Source organism: Sorghum bicolor, chromosome 8 (assembly GCF_000003195.3).
Source record: "Sorghum bicolor cultivar BTx623 chromosome 8, Sorghum_bicolor_NCBIv3, whole genome shotgun sequence".
In the NCBI taxonomy this organism is placed as follows: Eukaryota; Viridiplantae; Streptophyta; class Magnoliopsida; order Poales; family Poaceae; genus Sorghum; species Sorghum bicolor.
In genome coordinates this window covers 50,590,888-50,611,030 of record NC_012877.2, presented here as the reverse complement: position 1 = coordinate 50,611,030, position 20,143 = coordinate 50,590,888, and the positions used below count along the sequence as shown (strand labels likewise).

General features: G+C 40.7%; 1 protein-coding gene across 1 annotated transcript; it reads right to left on the bottom strand.

The window, feature by feature from the left end:
* Positions 1,870-7,491, bottom strand: LOC8064126 (probable WRKY transcription factor 3). Its single transcript, XM_002442153.2, has 4 exons — positions 6,844-7,491; positions 4,992-5,653; positions 4,777-4,917; positions 1,870-2,521 (listed from the first exon to the last, which is right to left on the bottom strand). The coding sequence occupies exons 1-4, from the start codon at positions 7,261-7,263 to the stop codon at positions 2,254-2,256; spliced, it is 1,491 nt and encodes a 496-aa protein (XP_002442198.1). The 5' UTR covers positions 7,264-7,491; the 3' UTR covers positions 1,870-2,253.

The window sequence follows — 20,143 nt, the reverse complement described above, 5'->3', positions numbered from 1 at the left end:
AGTGCATGCACAGATCAACTTGGACAACTCAGTGAGTGCTGCTGAGTGAGTCCGAGTGGTGAAAATTTCAATGATTTTGCAACAGCTTTTGTGTGTGTAACTTTATACATGGACTCCAATCCAATCCAGATCTGGGAAATATGAGCAGATTCCCAGAGCCACAATGTTACAACAACTCTGGTCCAGTAGAGGCATGGACTTTGGGTGTCACTGGGACACAAAAAGTTGTACCTGGGGACTAGGCTACTACATGAATAATAATTGGGAGTTGGAAAAGCTAGGGCATAGTGAAGTTGATAGGCTTTTGGTATGTATGGCCCAATGGGCAGATGAGTTCAAATTCTCTGGCTTTCAGTTAAGCTATCACTCTGTTTTCCTGTTTTATTATGTTTCTTCTGCCATGAGGATGCACTGGTTAGTAAGCATTCGTGACATCATGTGCATTCTTATTTTCAGGGAACCAGTACAGAGAATGCTAAAATAGAACACAGTTTCGTCAAAGAAGTAATGTGCATGCCACAAGTTTTCTTAGCAGATAACATTTGATATACATGGTAATAAACAGCAGATAAAAACTGTTGGCCAGGACCACCAAGTGGCCCGCCCAACATTATTCAGAAGTCTAAGACAACTCACTGTTGTATAAAAGGTCAGAATATCATTGACATTTCAAAGGTTTTGATTTACAGGTTATCAGAAAATCTCAGTTTAAATAAATTATTCCAGACAACATTTTATTTACTTAGCCTGATTCCACTGCAACTCCGGTTCAGGAGTACAATTTTCAATAAGATACAACATACAAGCATATAAGGCATCATGTTACGTAGTACTTGCAAGATGCAATACATAAGGTTTATGGTACAATTTCCACATAAAGTTGTATGAGCTATCCAAGCTAAAAAAAAAACTCTAATATGCTATCACACATGATTAGCTCTACTTAGGTTATGTTATCATATCAGGACAGAAGCATTCGGCCAAACGTAACTTTGGCTTCAAGTGTGGTTCGGGAAGCCTCTAACTCTGAGGAATAAAATAGGGTAAGGCACTGCTTACCATTAGGATCAAATGTCCTTGTCAAATTTCACTCTGAAAATCATTCATGGAGGTTATGACCTAATGCCTAATGGCATTCTTTTTTCCTTCAAAAAGTTCGTGCTCAACCAACCTAATTGTACCTGAGATTCGGAGCAGATGCAGCAACATTAGATATGACATTCTAGCTGATCTTGACAGTGATATGCATGAAATTTTTGCAGTGATAATAGTGTCCACGACATAGGAATGAAAAAATATGCTTAGGTACATAGGTTACATATATATTTATTTTGGATATCTGCACGGTCGTAGAGGCCGGACACCTTTTCCATTTTCTAATAAAAACGTACTGCCGTTAGGCTAGAAACAGAGGAAGTGCCAAGGTTGAGAAAAAAAAACTATTGTACCTCATATAACGGTGGGGCAGGCATGCCAATTGTCGATCTGAGATAGTTAGCCTTCGCACATGAATCACTGTACTTGTAGCTAGACACTGAGTTTCAATTTCCTCACAAAAAAAAACCAAGTTTCAATTTACTATTTAGTACAAGAAAATCGAAGCAAAAGTAAAATGTTTTTTTTTCTCAGATTGAATTTACATAGCTTTGGAATTGGTCTGACGAAAATAGCAGCACCAGAACTGAATAAGAATTGTACAGGCAGTCCTACTCCTACCGGCTTAGACATCCAGGGTAGTTTGCAGCCAGATGCAAAATGGTGCTTTTGTAGTACCTTCAACGTATTCTTGATAGTTGATAATAGTGATCATAGAAGACTAAGGAAACCAAATTTGGAAGGAAGAAAAGGAAAGGACATAGAAAACTAGAATATCTTGAAAGTTACAAATTACAAGTAAAACGTAACTGAAAAACATCTGTACATTCACTTATATTTTCAAGCTTATTACAATACATACAAGATCTTGTTGGATGTTGGGAATAAAATCAGAAGATAAACATGTATACCACTGATCCATCTACAAAACATCATAAGCATATGCATATACTGCACGCTTGAACTTAATAACATGTACAAACTACAAATGATGGTGCCGTATCAGCTATCCTGTGTATCTGTGGGAAAAACTGTAAACTGATACCATTTCAATTATCAGACTTTTAAGAAACTTTGATGCCATATGACTGTACGAATTGCAGACATCCTATTTGCCAAAAGAACGACACCCAAACAACAGTAAGCAAGGTTCTGTTACTATTGCTCGCTCTTGAACTGCAAGATCCCTAGCGGCATCTGGTTAGTGTTGCTGAAGTCTGGTCTCGGAAGTGAAGCTTGATTACTAGATATGTTGTTCTGCCCTCTCTGTTGTGATATTCCTGCATTCTGGTTGTTGCCCCGACCAACCGGTGGTTCATGGTTATGTTTTCCTTCATAGGTTGTTATGACAGCCTTAGGGTCTGACGAAGCCCTCTCAATGTGCTTCCTGACATTGCATCCAGCAAATGTGCATTTGTAGTAACTCCTACAGGTAGAGAGGTGTATCATTAGATAATGAGTGAATAGTAAAACAGTAAGGTAAAAGTACATGCCATGGTTTTATTTAATGCAGCATAGAGAGGTATATCATGCAGGCGGTCCTCTCATAGCTTCATCCAACAACCTTTGCCCCCCAGTTAAGATAGTTTCGATGAATAATCTAACCTCTAGCTAACCCATCGTTTCTAGAAATATTTTATGAGGCTCAGATTATAGCTACTCAGTTTTTCTTCATTATCCTACTAGTCTACCCTTTCTTTCAAACTTCACCACCAAACAGTCTATGGCGGTTAACAATGCATTCACTTCTGGCATTGAATGGTTGACTTCTCATTAGCCTAGCCTAGCCATGAAATGATAAAATGCCATTAAATTCATGACAACAATAGAATGGTTCAGATGGAATATGTGATCTAAGGTTAATTACACAGATGACGCCTGACACTCTGAGGCTTTACTTAGTATCTAGAATTCTAGATTTCAAATGTTTAAAGAGAATGGCAATGCTTTAGGACAGCATAAAGAAGTCTAAGACGCTCATTAATATCATCATAGAAACCACAGTCCATGATAATAGCATCTCTGACCAATCTGTCCATCAGCCCGTGCGTGCATTCTGACATGAGCAGCCAGCTAGATGGCTGCAGGCTGCAGCTGCAGCCGCCCACAGAAGGGGATGAGGGTAGACTCAGGCAGCGCTCCTGCTGTAAGGGATGTTGGTGGTATGCACTCCATCACGGAGGCATCGCTCCCGACATGGGGCCTCCAGGGCATTCAAACCCCTGGTGCAGTTTCCAAGAATGGCAGTGTCCTCTTGCCATTGACACCGCCGTTCATGCAACATATCGTGTGTCATTGATCAGTGTGGACATATTACCATCATTTGATAGGAACGGGATAAACCTTATTAACTCTTCTCCACCAATAAGCCACACAGTGCAAGCACAAGCCAAGCAATCTGAGGTTTTTCTTTTTCCTTTTTTGAGCTAGAAGCTATTTCAGAAGTCTGTTGATGGAACCATTAAAGTAGTTCTGGATGACACATTAAACAAAAGCAATTGATTAACTAGACACGGATGTTTAGTGGCTACATTACTTTGGCATAAACGGTAGGTTCCTTTTAAATGAAATATTTAGACATGCACCCATCATATCCAACTCATTCAGGGAGAGAAACACATGATATTTTAACAAGACATGCTTCAAGGAACCATTAACTAAGCTAACATGCTCCATCAATAACACAAGCCAGGGCATCACACTAGCATTTCACTGTTACTGGAAGAAAAAAGGTACTTTGCAAGCAAGCAGCGTTATCAAGTCGTCTAATCAATCCTAGTCGGCTAGTCGCCATGGGAGCGACCAGGTGACTAGTCATGATTAGTCTGTCAACCAGGCTGACTAGTCAGCCTGGTCAGTCCTAGTCGTCGTATGTATATCAGGACTAATATACCAAATATATACTAATATACTATAGTATATATGTTCTAGAGTTCAAATCAAGCATGAAGATAACTCTAGGGTAGTGGCTGAATGTAGGGTTGCAAATTAGGTTGAAAAACATGAGCCCAAGTGGCCTAAGCCATCCCAGATGCAGCCCATGTCCTAAGATGCCCAGCAATTCCATTATGTTTCTGGTTGTCCACCCCCTAGTCGTCCGACTAATCGGACAACCAGAAAACTAATCGCTAATCAGCCTAATCAAGTTGTTGCCCCTAGTTTTAGTCCAGGATATCGAGTAGGATGACTAACCGCCCTAGTCAAGTCCAGAATATCGACTCTGCGACTAATCGCGATTAATCGGACGACTTGATAACACTGCTTGCAAGTTGTACTGATGCATGAATTAGAGAATATCGAAATGTGTATGGACTATCGATGAATAGTTCAAGGCCACACATATGCAATTCCTACCATATTCCTTTTATTTTTTACAGGATTTCCAGCAGATTATAAGAGACATGAAAATGAAACCAAAATATATAACTTCATAAGGCTGAAGTGAAAGATTGTACATATAGTAGTGACTAGTGAAAGTAAGAACGGTAATATTATCCAATAGATGGCATGAGTTTGGTAACATTTATTCTCCACAAAATAACTTTGAATATATTATTGTGACATTAATGCAGAGACAGACAAATCTTAATGTTGCTACCCCTTGCATTCCATACACACTTTCCAAAAAGAGCGAGAAGGTATAAAAATGATGCAGATCACACTGAAGAGGACACAGCATACCTTGGATGAGGATTCCCTTTGACTACCTTCTGTCCATACTTGCGCCATCTATAACCATCATCCAAAAGATCAACCTCACTGGTTGTTTGAACAATAATCTTAGGCTCTGACAAGGTCCTTTGTGAAGAAATTTGTATATTCCTGAGCATTAAAGGAATTAATTTTATGAAACAACAATCTGATCATAGTGGAGTTACATTGATAGCTAAACTTACCTTCTTTTGCTCTCATTATCAGCATCATCCGCTTCGCGTGGCCTTGATTCACCATCATCCATATCATCTCCATCACTTAAACCAGATGCTTGCTCAGACATCCCATATATATTGTCCTGATCTCTCTTGGCACCTGACAAGCCAGATGTGGTGTCATTAGATTGTTCATTTTGATCAGCTGCTGAAGAGTTGCCGTCTTTTGCCCGCTTATTTGGTGGACGTTGGTGATTGTGTTTGCCTTTGTATATGATCTCAGATATCTGACCATCCTCTGCGTGCTCTACCTTTTTCTTGACCGGACAACTGGGATGAGTACATTTGTAATAGCTTCTTGGACAATCACTGCCCTTTACCACCTTCTGACCATATTTCCGCCAGTTATAGCCATCATCAGCAGGCTTATCAACAGGGGCATTAACTTGATACCTCTGAGATGCCTCAGCAGACTGAAATGATGCATTCTCATTGTTTGCTGTTGCCATTGTCATATCTGAAATTCCTGCCATACTGGCTGCAGAATTTATATGCTGTAGAGCTCCCGACGTTGTAGCAGCTGTGGAGAAAGATGGCTGTTCAAGGTGATCAAACATTCTGAGTGGAGAATGGGTTGCTTGGGCCGTCACCTGAGCCAGAGCCTGCTGGTGCGACATTCCAAAACCCCCCTGTAGACGTATTGAATAGGTAGCATCAGAAAATTTAAAATCACTCTATTTCTTCAGGACTAAAGCAGAAGCTCCAGAAATGGACACGGCTTAGGTAGGAAATATTGAATGAAAATTTACGTTAGTTTGACTGTTCTTACCATCAACTGGTCAACTCTGTGCCCCATTTATACTGGTTTCCTTAGTTCAGGATTTATATAACAAAATTACAAGTCCAGCTACAAGTTTAGCCTACAAATTGCTATATACCTACCAGATATTGTGAATATGGAACATTGATTCAATGCAAACAAACTATGAGTTTTTTTTTACAACTTCTGCTGCAGAGCAGAGCAGAGCAAATTGGAGGCTAGTATATATAAACGCATCAAAATGAGCAACATGCTTCCAAATTACTCTATGAATAGATAGAACACCAAAAGCAAGAAGCAAGTAACATTTGTTTTACAGGAAAGTTTGTCCTATCAGTATCAAGATAGTGTGCCAACTTGCAACCATCACACTGGCAGTAGTACAATTATGTTAATGCAATGCAATGTACCGTATCACCACTTGGCAATTGGCATTTCTAAAAGATCAAGAAGCATCACCTATCTATCTTAGTAGGCCGATATTATTCAGTGCCCTGAAGTGCCACACACAAATATAGTAAGGTGGCTTTATGCGTTTCGGGACAAACATATGGGCCTGATCTACATGATCAGTACTACATTATATGTAACCATCTCACTAAAAGCACTGACGGAACTGCAAAAGTGGCACCTTTCAGAAGTTCCAGATTCCCATGTTGCTTGAAAAATTCTTTCCTGTTTTTTTAGCATCATCCAAAAGTAAATCCCGTAGATGAACAGATTGATGAACCCAGATTAAAGCCATGTCACAAGCGAAAGAAATGGAACATGTTTCACAACAATCTATGAACTATGAAAATAAGGAACATAAAAAACCGCTTTTTGTGTTAAAAATAGAAACAATAACACTCTTGTCTCTCTTAATATCTCGCAGTAACGCTACCGTAGTGCAACACTATAAATACGACAAAAAAAGGCGATTATAGCATACATACGGTTTTAACAATTTTATCAGCTCGCAAGCAAGATCCAAAAAAAAAATCTGTTTTTTCGCGCCTGAAACAAACAAAAGCTAATATTTTCTTCCAGCAAGAAGTTGCAGCCGGTGTCACGACGTACCATGGCGGGCGAGAAGAGCAGCCCAGGGGAGTCGAGCAAACCGGAGGGGCTGAGGCCGGGGGGCACGGTGAAGACGGACGCGCCAGCGGACGCCGACGCCGGCGGAGCCACCGAGAGCGCCGGGCCGGCCCTGGCGACCCCGCCTCCTCCTCGTCCCCTCTCCGCCTCATGCTGCTGCTGCGGAGGCGGCGCGAGGGAGCCGGTGAGGAGCTGCGTGAAGGTCGTCGCGGCCCCGGAGGAGGAGTTGGCGCCTCCGCCTCCGCCTCCGCCGCCGTCGCTGTCAGAGGAGGGGAAGAGCGCTGAGGCGAGCGTGAGCGGGCCCGGGCTGGCGTCGCCGGCGCCCGTGAAGAGCGACTCCGCCGCCGAGCGCGGTGGCAGCGCCAGGCGCGGGCGCGGCGGCGGCGGCGGGCGCGCGGACATGGTCGCGGACAAGCGGCGGAGGCGAGAGAGGAAGGAAGACTAGAGAGAGAGAGAGAGAGAGAGAATTCCCCTCTTCTTCTTCTTCTTGGTTTCCGGCGTTGACTTTGGTTTGTGGAGGTTTTTTTGGGTTGGGTGAGCAGACTCTGACTTCGGCTCCTCTCTTCCTCTCCTCTGCAGTGTTTGTGTGTCTCTCGTCTCTCAACTCGTTGGCTTTCGGAGTTCGGAGAGGGGGAAGGAAAGGGAAGGAAGGAAGGAAACCAAAGCTTTTTTTTCTGCTTTATTAGATTTTTGCCATGATAGGAGTATAAAGATGTCAGTAGATATTTTGGCTTTTTGATTTACACACAGAAAATCTTTTGCTACTTCACCACAGTCTGGTTAATTGTTTGAATGACGCATGTTAATTGTTAGCTAACTAGTTTTTAGTTTGAATTAGATCTTGTACATCCAAATAGAAAAGTGAAATATTTTTAAATTCAGTTTTCAACAAATTGTTGGTCAACCACGTGTTGAGCACTATTCCCTCAAAAAATAATTTGAGCGCTCAATTAGTAAATAACCATATATATCGAAATAGGCTCTTAATTGATAAGATGGATCCTGATTCCAACTCTTATTGATAAGTCTAGTAGTGTTGTACCTGCTGTGTTTAGTAGTATGCACTAATGATATATAGTCATCCGATAAAACTCTATAGCGTTGTGGTTACGACGCTGTAAGCCTAAAACTATACGGGTGTTTGGTTGCCTACCACTGTATACCATAGGCAAGTTAAGGTTGCCACAGGCATAAAACTATTGTTTAGTTTAGCACTGACTTGAGGCCAGTCATAGCTTTTTTTTTTAACTAAATGAAGGAGAGAATTTCGTTACAACTATGGTGACCAATTTCTCCGTCAAACTTTTATGGTAATGTCATAATATACGTGGCTCACAACGGTAGGTAACCAAACACCCTCTAGGTCTAGAGCCACAGCCATAACCTTAGCTATAGCGAGCAGAGCCATATACTTGTACGTTGGTAAGTATTCTTTTGGGAAATTTGAGACATGTCATTTGAGTCAGTTTTATAAAGTATGGTAAAGACATTTCCCTACATGTAAACTATCACAAAACCCGCTTAGTGTGTACGGGGTAGTTTTTGTAGCTCCATTTGGCGCATGTAGTTGTACCAGTAGAGTGCGCATTCGATAAAACAAAGCGATGGGAAGAAGAGAATGTCAGTGTCATCACTCGGATTTTTCTAACAGAGTTTATTCAGGGTCATCCAAATGGGAGAGCTAGACAGCTTGATTTCCTCCACCTCGGCTCCAAAGCTGCTTTTTTTTTTTGAAAATCAAAGCTGCATATTATAGTAAAAAGTAACATACATGTCCCAATTCGGGAAATAATCAAAATAACTACTGTAGGTAATTTACCTTTTTTTTGTTCTTTCTTTTCATCAATTCGTCAAATCAGACGGAACAAAAAATAAAAATCGGACGTTGAAGGGAAAAAAAAAAACACATCTCGATCGCCGTGGCCGTGCGGCCGACGATGGCGCATCCAACGGCTGGGACGATGACGACAGGAGAGGACGTCGGCGAGCTGTCCGAGCCCCCACCGAATTGAATGAGTCCGCACGCTAAAATTCTAGGTTTCGTGCCTGCCTGGATGCGTCAGGGATTAATTGCACTAGCTATACTACCCGTTCCAATAATTGGAGTGTTGATGGGAGGCGTCTGGATAAGATATTCATTTAGATATTCTTATCGCATTATTTTTATACGGTGAATAGCAATTCTCATCACCCATTGTGAATAGTAACATTTTGATATTTGTGCTTGCATTCAAATAGATGCTGTTCGCTTGCATTATTTTTTGAGTACTTTTTAGCAACAAAACAACAACATCACTATACGTATAAGCCAAATTTCAACGAAATGAAGCACATTATTAATGTAGATACCGTCGTACACACAATTACACTCATCCTATCAGCACTTTCGAGTGACTTGATAGATTTTGAAATTAAGAAAACCTCCACGAGTAGCGTTAGACAGGCATGCCACACATACCACAACTAAATAGACAACATTATTATATCTTGAAATAATTCCATAAAATACGAGCACTTATGTAAGTCAAAAACTTAAGTCCAGTAAGCAGTTTTGTACCACGAGAGTAGTAATTTTGATTGACATCCAACAACATCTAGATATTGAGATATCCAAAATAACCATATATATATCGTTGGTTGTTGACGGATACATTGTCTATCACTAAAACAATAGGGCTATAAATTCTCAAAAAAATGCAAACACATATTAAATTAAGTTGAGAACTTAAAACCTAGATGAACAAGTTTCACTATATGGGACCTACCCGAGCTAAACTCAATTTGATATTCATAACGTTGCATTGCTTGCATACTCCAGTAAAAGACCCATGATTTCCGTGAGCCTTATTATGGGACATGAATTATATTGAATGGGAAACAAAAAAAAAGACACACATGTGGTGGAGTTTGTGGATTTGTAAAGCACCATGCGCCAGCTTGTCGCTTATTTTGATTTTCAACCCAAGCTCAGGTACATTTGAAATTAATGATGGAGCATTTCCTTGTTCGAATGGTCGTGCTTCACCTTCACATTTCATATAAGCTAGTACCGAGAGTACCAACTCGATCGGCTTGCAACAGGACCAGCTTGTACAATTTTTTTTTAAAGGCAGCTCGTACTTGATGTGAGTGCGCTAGCAATATAATCGAGCTCGGCCACCCAATTCCTTCACATCCACACGAGTCTCCATCCTTAAGACGGCCTCTTGTCTCACCGATATTGACTTATTTGTTCCCCCTCTTCTTACCAACCAAACATTATTACGCTAGATTATTCAGAACAAAATGGAAGCAACAGATCACATGGTCCAAAAACATTTGCATCCGGCACTCGGCCCTCTTGTTCGTATGTGTATAGGAGAATAGGATTGTGTGGAATAGTCGATTGTATTATTGTTGAATCTTGTGGACAAATTATATAGGACTATATATTGCTTAGGGGACAAGAAGCCTCCCTTAGAGATAAGGTAAGCTGGGATTACACAATCCTAATCTACCATATCCTGAGGAGATCTTGAGATATCATAATTGTAATACCCAATTTTAAGGACAAAATCAGATATACACCATATGTGAGTCTTAAAGGACAAATCTCACATATAGCTACAAATAAGGGATAATATCAAAAGACAATGCATGAATATATAACGTACTTAGTAGAAAAGAGATAACCTTTGGTAGCAAACAACGGATAGACAACTCCAAACTTCGGGTATTAACTTCACTCTACAGGATCCAACTGACTGGTTGATCACAAGCCTAAAACACCTCCTGAAGTGTGGAGGGAAATAGCAAGAGTGAGTCCATGTCGAATTCAACAAGTATAACTAGGGGTTTATGAGGCTCAATTAGCTGACACTGATTTGACTGCAATTAGCTTTTATATGTATGTAACATGTTGATATATATAGCAAATATCAAGGTAGCATACTAAATCCCATAAACACATGATCGATGTATACAAGAATTAAGAATAACACATATAAATAACATAATAAACCATCATTTATCATCATTAATCATATTCATCAGTGTCTATCTATTCCGTCAATTTTTCGGGCCGTCCGTATCCATGGGCACGGCTAGTATACCAGATTTAACACTCTGCAGAGGTTGTACATCTTTATCCATGAGTCATGATTTACCCTTTCGCCCGAGGCTCGTCGACCTTTTAACCCACTACCAAGGAAGGTCGCCAGGGATCACTATGAAGTCTTTCAAAGGTTCGTCTAACAAGTTAGGGCCGCTTGGTTTCATTAGCTAGTCCATGTGATCCACCCGCAGAAATCCACGGTCTGCTATTCTCCAATTGCGCCACACGAGTAACCGCTAACGAGCTAGAAAAGTTACTCATACTTGACTAAAGCTAGAGCCATATAGCCCTCATGGTTGTACGAGTTGTCCCAGCTTTTGCCAAGGGATAAGTCCTTATGGAGGGTCAAGATCAATCCAGCAAAAGCCAGAGTTCTTTCCACCCTTTATGTTCAAGTTGCTAGAAAGCTTATTTTATTGTTTATTGCATATTCAAACATTCATGTTACAAGATTATGGAGTATAATCAAGCACTAGTAAGAACTACCCCAAATGCATATCTAAATAGGTCACAAAGAATTCAGGATAACAAACATCTATGATTTTACTAAGGTCATCAAGGTGGACACATGCATATGATATATTGTATTAATTGTGTATAGGTAACAAGTATGATCCCAAGTTATACTTGCCTTAATCCAATTGCTCTTGCTGATCTTGCTAACTCTGCTAGTCCTACTTGTTGCCAAAGCTCTGATCTTGATCACCAAAAACTGCTCTCCGACTAAGCTCGATCATCGATCATCAACACACAAACAATCAGAGACAACATACACGAAGCAAACAAGGCTACAATTAGAGCAGTACACCAATCATATAAAAATAGTATGAAAAGTTTGTAAAATGATTCTACGCATCGCTACGATCTCACAGACGTAAAGATCACGAAAATCGGAGTTAAAACGAAGGAGATATGAATTTTCTAAGATTTTATATAGAAAAGTAATTAATTAATTAAGCTCACAAAATTTAAAAGTTTCAAAACAGTGAAATAATACTTCTAACATGTAGAGCTCGTAAATACGGATCTAACAAAATTTGAATGGACAAAAATGGAATTAAAACAAGTATTTTATGAGCAAAACAGTTTCAGTGGCAAACTTGTAAATATTGAAAACATATTTTTGAAACAACCCGACATGAAGTACGTTTTCAAAGTCAGAAAACGTAAAGCGAGAAGGCCTGTTGGACTGCGGGTTCTATTTGGGAAAAACTGAGGGTCTCTTTAAGAAATTGTGCATGCAAAGAGGTAACTTCTATTCCTGCCCCTTGATCTTGCATCTAACGGCTCAGGATCCAACAGGGGGGAGCCAGGCGGCGGCCGGCCGGCTCTCTGGCCTTCGACGTGGTGGCGCCATGGCTGAGCGACCCGAGCTCGCCGGAGACAGCGGATTTCGCATTTCCGAGCACCAAACGGCAAACCAAGGACATGGGAAAGTAGAGGAGGGAGAGGCGAGCTCACCAAGGGGTTTCTCTCGGGCTGAGAGCACGCATAGAGCTTGATTTGCGGTGGAGAAGAAGGCACGTTCCGGCGAGATCTGAAACTCAGCTACTGCTGCGGCTAGGGCGGCTTTGCGTCACGTGAACGGGAAAAAGGGTTGCGGGCAAGGTTGTCGAGACTTTATAGGGCTCCCTGCGTGCGATTTTCGGCAACAAATCCCACCCGGGTCGGATTGGGCACGCTCGGTTGCCTTCGGCGGTCTCCTGCTCCATTATGTCGCGAGGACGATGACGGGGTCGCTGTCGGGTCGGGCCAGGGCGTCAGTGAAAGAAGAGAGCGGGGCCCGACCGTCAGTGGTGGAAGAAGGGAGGGGAGGGCACGCCTGCTGCCTGGCTTGGGCTGCAGCAAGCTGGGCCGGGGCGAGAAAGCAAGGCCGAGTGAGGGGGAGGGAATGTTGGGCCGCGGGGGAGAAAGGAGAAGGAGAAGTGGGCCTTCGGCCAGAAAGAGGGAGGAGGGGTTCTGTCTTTTTATTTTCTATTTTCCTTTCTTTTATTCCAAAGCCATTTTCCAATCCATTTTAAAATCACTTTGAAATATTTTTGAACTTTAGTCAAACCACTCATGTCAACAAAAATTAATGCAAAAGCATGAATGCGCAACAAGTTGCTAAGCCCTATGATAATTTTTAATTTAATGAAAAATATTATTTTCCTATGTTTCATGAGCACAAAAATTCATAAATAAATTATTTTTCACCTATTTTTAAAATGAGAAAATTTTAGGGTATTAGAATAATATATTCTAAGATCCTACATGGTCATAGCTAGAGCGGTGTGGATGGTGAAACTAAAGAAGCTAAAGGTTGTAAGCCGTTAAACCATCATAACGGTTGATGCATCGTGGATCCTGTGACTAGAGTAGAAGCTAATGCGGTTTGCTCAACCAAGGCCTTGTTTACTTCCCAAAAAATTTTGCAAAATTTTTTAGATTCTCCGTCACATCGAATCTTTAGACGCATACATGAAGTATTAAATATAGACGAAAATAAAACTAATTGCATAGTTTGGTCGGAATTGATGAGATGAATCTTTTGAGCCCAGTTAGTTCATGATTAGACAATATTTGTCACAAACAAACGAAAGTGCTACAGTACCTGTTTTGCAAAATTTTTTGGAACTAAACAAGGCCCAAGGTGGTAGCCCTTTATGTTGATATCGAGGTAGCTGAGCGTGAGGGCCAGTAGTCGTGGTAGTGGATGTTGTGCTTAAGATAGTCATGATCATGTTGCTAAGGTCGAGGTAGTCACACGTGAAGTTGTGAACGCCAAAATAGGTGCCACGATGATGGCGGAGAGGGGTTGAGTCAATCATAGTGTAAGGGGCAATGTTGAGGTCGTAAATGAGAACAGTGATGCAATGACCGTTAAGGGATTTGCGGCCATGACCGTTGCCATGCCTCGATCACCCTACATAGTTCTCCACCACCATCACTAATTTTAGACACAATGTCTTCTTCATCTTAAACTGACACTCCTGCCACCTGCATCATCCCAACAAATGGTGTCCCACCTTGCCACCATCTTGATCATTACCCCTCACTAGTCCACATGATCTCTCTGGTGACCCGTCTAAACTTACAAACCATGAAACCTCCTCCCTTAGATTCGAAAACCCAGAACCTTAACACCAGCAAGCTCTTCGTCTCCTATGTCCGCAAGTAGATTTTTCATATTTTCATATTTTTATCTTTTTGATTGATTTTTCTTCTATCTATTTCCGTGTTCATGCTGCATGTGCGTGTGGAGTTAACCTTTTTTTTTTTTCAGTTTTCCGTATATATAATTGCTTGCATCTTGATCTAGTACATCACCCTATTTTTTTTTCTAAGAGGATACATCACCAAATGATCACAAGTTGGAAGCATTCTTATATAGCAGAGCTCAAGATATTAGGGCCTTGTTTAGTTGACCTTAAAAACCAAAATCTTTTCAAGATTCTCCGTCACATCGAATCTTGCGGCACATACATGGAGTATTAAATATAGACGAAAATAAAAACTAATTGCACAATTTAACTATAAATCACAAGATGAATCTTTTAAGCCTAATTACTCCATGATCGGATAATGTTTGTTAAATAAAAACGAAAGTGCTACAGTTTCGAAAACCGAAAAATTTTCGGAACTAAACAAAGCCTAGAATGTACTCCGCATTCCACAAGATGACGCTCGTGCGTGTGAAAATTTTGGGACCTGTCTTTTAGAGAGGATGAACCAGATAGAGCCGCAATTGGAGAGAGCGATGGAGCTGACAAAGACAGATTGACAAAATGGTTGAATTATTTGCCCCACGCAAACGTATTGTCGATCCTTCCTTCCTCTTGCGAAAAAGGCCGTGTGCTGTCAAATCGAAGGGCAGCTGGATCAAACAGAAAAGGGTAGAAATGTGACAAACATGAAGTTTTCCGGTTGGTGCTACCCTGCACGTGCCATCAACTCTCTTCAGGTGCAGACAATCTATCACTCACTCACGAAAAAGGAGCTCTTTGTGAGTGGAAAAGTGTGGCAATCTCAGCATTTTCAGACACTTCCGGAGCAAGAATTTTTTGGAAAAAAATCTCGCCTATGTAATTATTTTTAATGAAAATCAATCTAACTTTTTAGGAGGACGACATGTTAGAACAAAATGCTTGGAAATATTAGGTTCTCTCTTTATCAGCACGAGAACATTGGGAGTCTGGTGTCAGCAGAATTTCGGCTGACGTGGCATATGGGTTTTCGTTTTTTAGTTGTATCATATTTTATTAAATATTTGGACTCTTGAATGATTTCAAATAAAAGATTAAACTAGAAATTTTTATATTTTTTCAAGAACTATAAATTTGGTATAGAACAAGTCTCCGAGGTTGTTTGAAAAAAATTTAAAAATTTGAATTCCATAATTACAGAACTTAAAGCAAATAATTGGATCTCTAAACTCTCAAACAAAAAGGTTTTCAACCACAAAGTCATAGATCACATTAATCTCTGTAGTTTTGGTAAGCGCCATGTCGTCAATGTCTGAGGCCATTTGAAAAGTTATAAAAGATCACCAACGAATGGGGTGCATTTTTTTCTTGGATCTGCCAACTTATTGCAATGAGCAATTTGGTAAACAATATAATCAAGTACTCCTTTACTTTGCTTAACACACGAGCAAAACCATAAGAATAATGAAAGCTATGAGCATCATGAGGCAGAAAATTCATGGCAATTCGTAAGCAGTAAAATTTAGCGGAACACTTGGCGCTCGTGAAACAAGCTACTACAGAATGGCATTGGTCGACGCCCAAAATCGCCAAAAACCTCGGCCTTTTTGCGGCCCGAGGTTAAAGGCCCCTTTAACACCGGTTCGTAACACGAACCGGTGCTAAAGGGTCCTGCCCAACGGCTACAGGTGCTATCGGGGCAGGGACCCTTTAGCACCGGTTCGTGTTACCAACCGGTGCTAAAGCGTCTCCTTTAGCACCGGCCAATGCCACGGGCCGAGGCAAAGCCTTTAGCACCGGTTTTTAACACAAACCGGTGCTAAAGGGTCCCCTTTAGCACCGGTTTGTGTTCTGAACCGGTGCTACACGTCCGGTTTATAGGCCGGCTACCTCCTCCCCTCTGCCCATTTGAAACCGAGAGCACCATTGTTGTTCTTGGAGCTTCTTCTTGCTTGTTCTTCATTTGTTCTTCATCTCCGACGCCCATCGTTGATCTTCTTCAACTCCGTCATCGTCTCTTCGTGCTTGGAGGTGACTAACTTCAGCCTTTCTTGTCTTTTTCATGTTGTTTTTGGCTTGTGATGTTCCCATCATTTTTAGCTCAAATGCACTTTGTTATTTTGAATCATTCACATGAATTAGTATATATATATATATATCATATTTTATGGTTGACCTAGTATTAATGTAGTTTGCAAGAATGAATTATAGTATCTTTTTATGATCTTAGAAAGTAGGATAGTTCAAATTAATTGGTTTGTTAATATCACTTGATTTATTTTTATTACTACATAATGTCCATTGTATAATTTAGAAGATTTGTTGAAGTAACTAGACAAATAAAGGATATTATTGGGTTCTTCTTTAATCATACATGTTTACTAGTAAATGTGGAATTTATAATTGTTTAAAAATTGAGTATGGATAGTAGATGGCAACCGTGATTGGGTCTTCGGTCTCTCAACGGGTTCAAAAGCGATACCGGCCGGAACTCTCATTACTTGTGGCAAGTGTGAGCAGAAAATTGTGATGGAGTACAAAGTGTCGAAAGAGGGAGTAAACAAGGGTCGTATATTCTACAAGTGTTCGGATCGTAATGTGAGTTATTTCCAGACATTTGCTTATATATGTGCTTATTTTTTAAATGATATTAATTAAACTTTTGATTGTCTCTTTTAATTTCAGTGGGACGGTACCGGCGGATGTACAGGTTGGTACTGGGAGGAAGAATACATTGAACACATCAAAAAATCTTTTGCACAGGTGGTTGAGGCTGAAGGTGATGAGGCAGTGAGCCGACGAATGTTGATCAAGCGAATGATCTATCTATTATAGTTGAGATCGGACGTGAACTAATTATGTTGCTTAAGTGCATTTTAGTTTTGGGTTTCTTAGTGCTAGTTGCGATTGTATTTGTTGTAGCCAAGCTTGCTTGAATTAATCAACTATGTGTGTTAGACATGTTGTGCAATAAGATGAGAAACTATATGTGTGCATGATTTTCATAATATATATGTTTTATTTAATGCAGATGGTAACACGTAATTGGATGTATAATGCCGATCGGCGCTCCGAAGAGTTCATTAATGGCGTGCACTATTTCTTAAGTGTGGCCGAGACAAATAAGAGGGACGGTTTCATGTGCTGTCCATGTGCCGTGTGCAAGAATTTGACAGAATATTCTAACTCAAGAACTCTTCATTCGCACTTATTAAAGTCTGGTTTCGTACCAAGCTATATTTGTTGTACCAAGCATAGAGAAAGCGGGATTATAATGGATGAATGTGAAGAAGAAGAAGAAGAAGAAGAAGAATTGGACCACGCCAATAATATTGCTCAGTACGGTGGCTTCAATGATGTTGCAATGGGGGAGATAATGAAGAAGAGGTAGTGGCAGAAGATGATCGGGGCGATGATGCTTTTGGTGATGCCATCCGTGATGCACAAAGAGAATGTGAAAGTGATAAAGAGAAAGCCAAGTTCGAGTGCATGCTAGAGGACCACAGGAAATCGCTATATCCCACCGTTGAAGAGGGGCAAAAAAAGCTGGGTACCACACTGGAATTGCTGCAATGGAAGGCAAGGAATGGTACATCTGACAAGGCATTTGGGCAGTTATTGAAGATCATAAAAAAGATGCTTCCGAAAGGCAACGAATTGTCCACCACTACGTATGAAGCAAAACAGGTTGTCTGCCCTTTGTGATTAGAAATCCAGAAGATACACACATGTCCTAATGACTGCATCCTCCACCGTGGGGAGAAATACGAGAATTTGGATGCATGTCCAGTATGTAAGGCATCACGGTATAAGATCAGACGAGATGATCCTGACGATGTTGAGGGTGAAGAACGTCATAGGAAGAAAATTCCTGCCAAGGTTATGTGGTATGCTCCTATAATACCACGATTAAAACGTCTGTTCAGAAACAAGGACAATGCAAAGTTGTTGCGGTGGCATAAAGAAGACCGTAAGATAGATAATATGCTGAGACACCATGCCGATGGATCCTAGTGGAGAGCGATAGACAGAGAATTCCCAGATTTTGTAGATGATGCTAGAAACTTGTGGTTCGCCTACAGATGGTATGAATCCTTTCGGTGAGCAGAGCAGTAGTCACAGCACTTGGCCAGTTACTCTATGTATCTACAATCTTCCTCCATGGCTATGCATGAAGCGGAAGTTTATTATGATGCCGGTGCTTATCCAAGGACCGAAGCAACCTGGCAATGACATAGATGTCTGGTGAGGCCATTAGTTGAGGAGCTTCAACTTTTATGGAGCAAACCAGGAGTTCGCGTGTGGGATGAGTACAAACAAGAGCACTTTGACCTGCGAGCATTGCTGTTTGTAACAATCAATGATTGGCCAGCTCTGAGTAATCTTTTAGGCCAGTCAAACATGGGATATAATGCATGCACACATTGTTATGAAGACCTTGACTGTGTATTTTTGAAAAAATATCGAAAGGTCGTGTACCTTGGCCACCGTCGGTTTCTTCCTGTGAACCACCCAGTACGAAAGAAAGGCAATCATTTTAAAGGCAAGGTAGACCACCGGACCAAACCTCTCAATCGAACCAGGGATGATGTACTCGAAATGGTCAAGGATATAAAAGTGGTATTTGGAAAGGGACGAGGCAGCGAACCTATTCCCAAGGATGCTAAGGGACACATACCCTTGTGGAAGAAGAAATCTATATTTTGGAAGCTACCTTACTGGAATGTCCTAGAGGTCCGCAATGCGATCGACGTGATGCATCTGACAAAAGATCTTTGTGTGAACTTGCTCGGATTCATGGGTGTCTACGGGAAGTCTAAGGATTCACTTGAAGCACGACAAGACTTGCAGCGCATGAAAGAACGAGACAACCTGCATCCAGAAAAGACAGATGATGAACGTCATTACTTAAGCCCCGCTAGCTACACTCTGAGCAAAGAAGAGAAGGAAAGCATGTTTGAATGTCTTAGCAGCATCAAGGTCCCATCTGGATTCTCCTCCAATATCAAGGGAATAATTAATGTGCTAGAGAAGAAATTCCTGAACTTGAAGTCCCATGACTGTCACGTTCTAATGACGCCATTGCTGCCGGTGGTTTTAAGAGGAATTTTACCTCCACACGTACGTCTAGCCACCGTAAAGCTATGTGCATTCCTCAATGCAATTTCTTAGAAGGCAATCAATCTAGAGCAACTAGCTACTCTGTAGAATGATGTCGTTCAATGTCTCGTCAGCTTTGAGTTGGTGTTCCCTCCATCCTTCTTCGATATCATGACACACGTCCTAGTTCATCTGATCAAAGAGATTCGTAACTTGATGAGTGTAACAAACTTTGTATTCATGACTTTTCCATTTGGGACCATCTAGGGTTCAGTCAAAGGGTGTTTTTGTAAAAACCAATGCTTTGACTTTGGTCAAACTTGGTCAAATGACCCATTTGATGACTTCAAATGAAAAAATTTTGAATGCAAAGTTGTTAGAGATCATCAAGATCTACATTTGATATATTGTCCATTTTTCCATTTGGATAATTTTGAGTCAATCCTAAGCAAATTTCTTTAAAATCCAAGACGGGTTTTGGTCAAACTTGGTCAAATGACAAACTAAATTACTTAAAATGAAAAAAATTTGAATACCAAGTTGTTAGATATCATCAAGATCTAAACTTTTTATATACACAATTTTTCCATTTTAGAAAGTTTAAGTTAACAATACCCACCAAATTTTGAATCTCACACAAACTATATGAAACTATATGTGTCAATTGTGGATTTTTAACTACACCTTCCCAAAACTTTGTCAAATGCAAAAATGGTCTATATATTAAATGTAGATTTTGATGAGTGGAACAATATTGGTATTCATGAATTTTCCATTCGAGACCATCTAGGGTTCCGAAACCGCTGCGTGGCTATGAATTCTCTCAAAATTCAAAATTCAGTGGTTCAAACTTTTCCAAATGAAAAGTTGACCATTAGACCAAATATAGAACTTAATGAGTGTA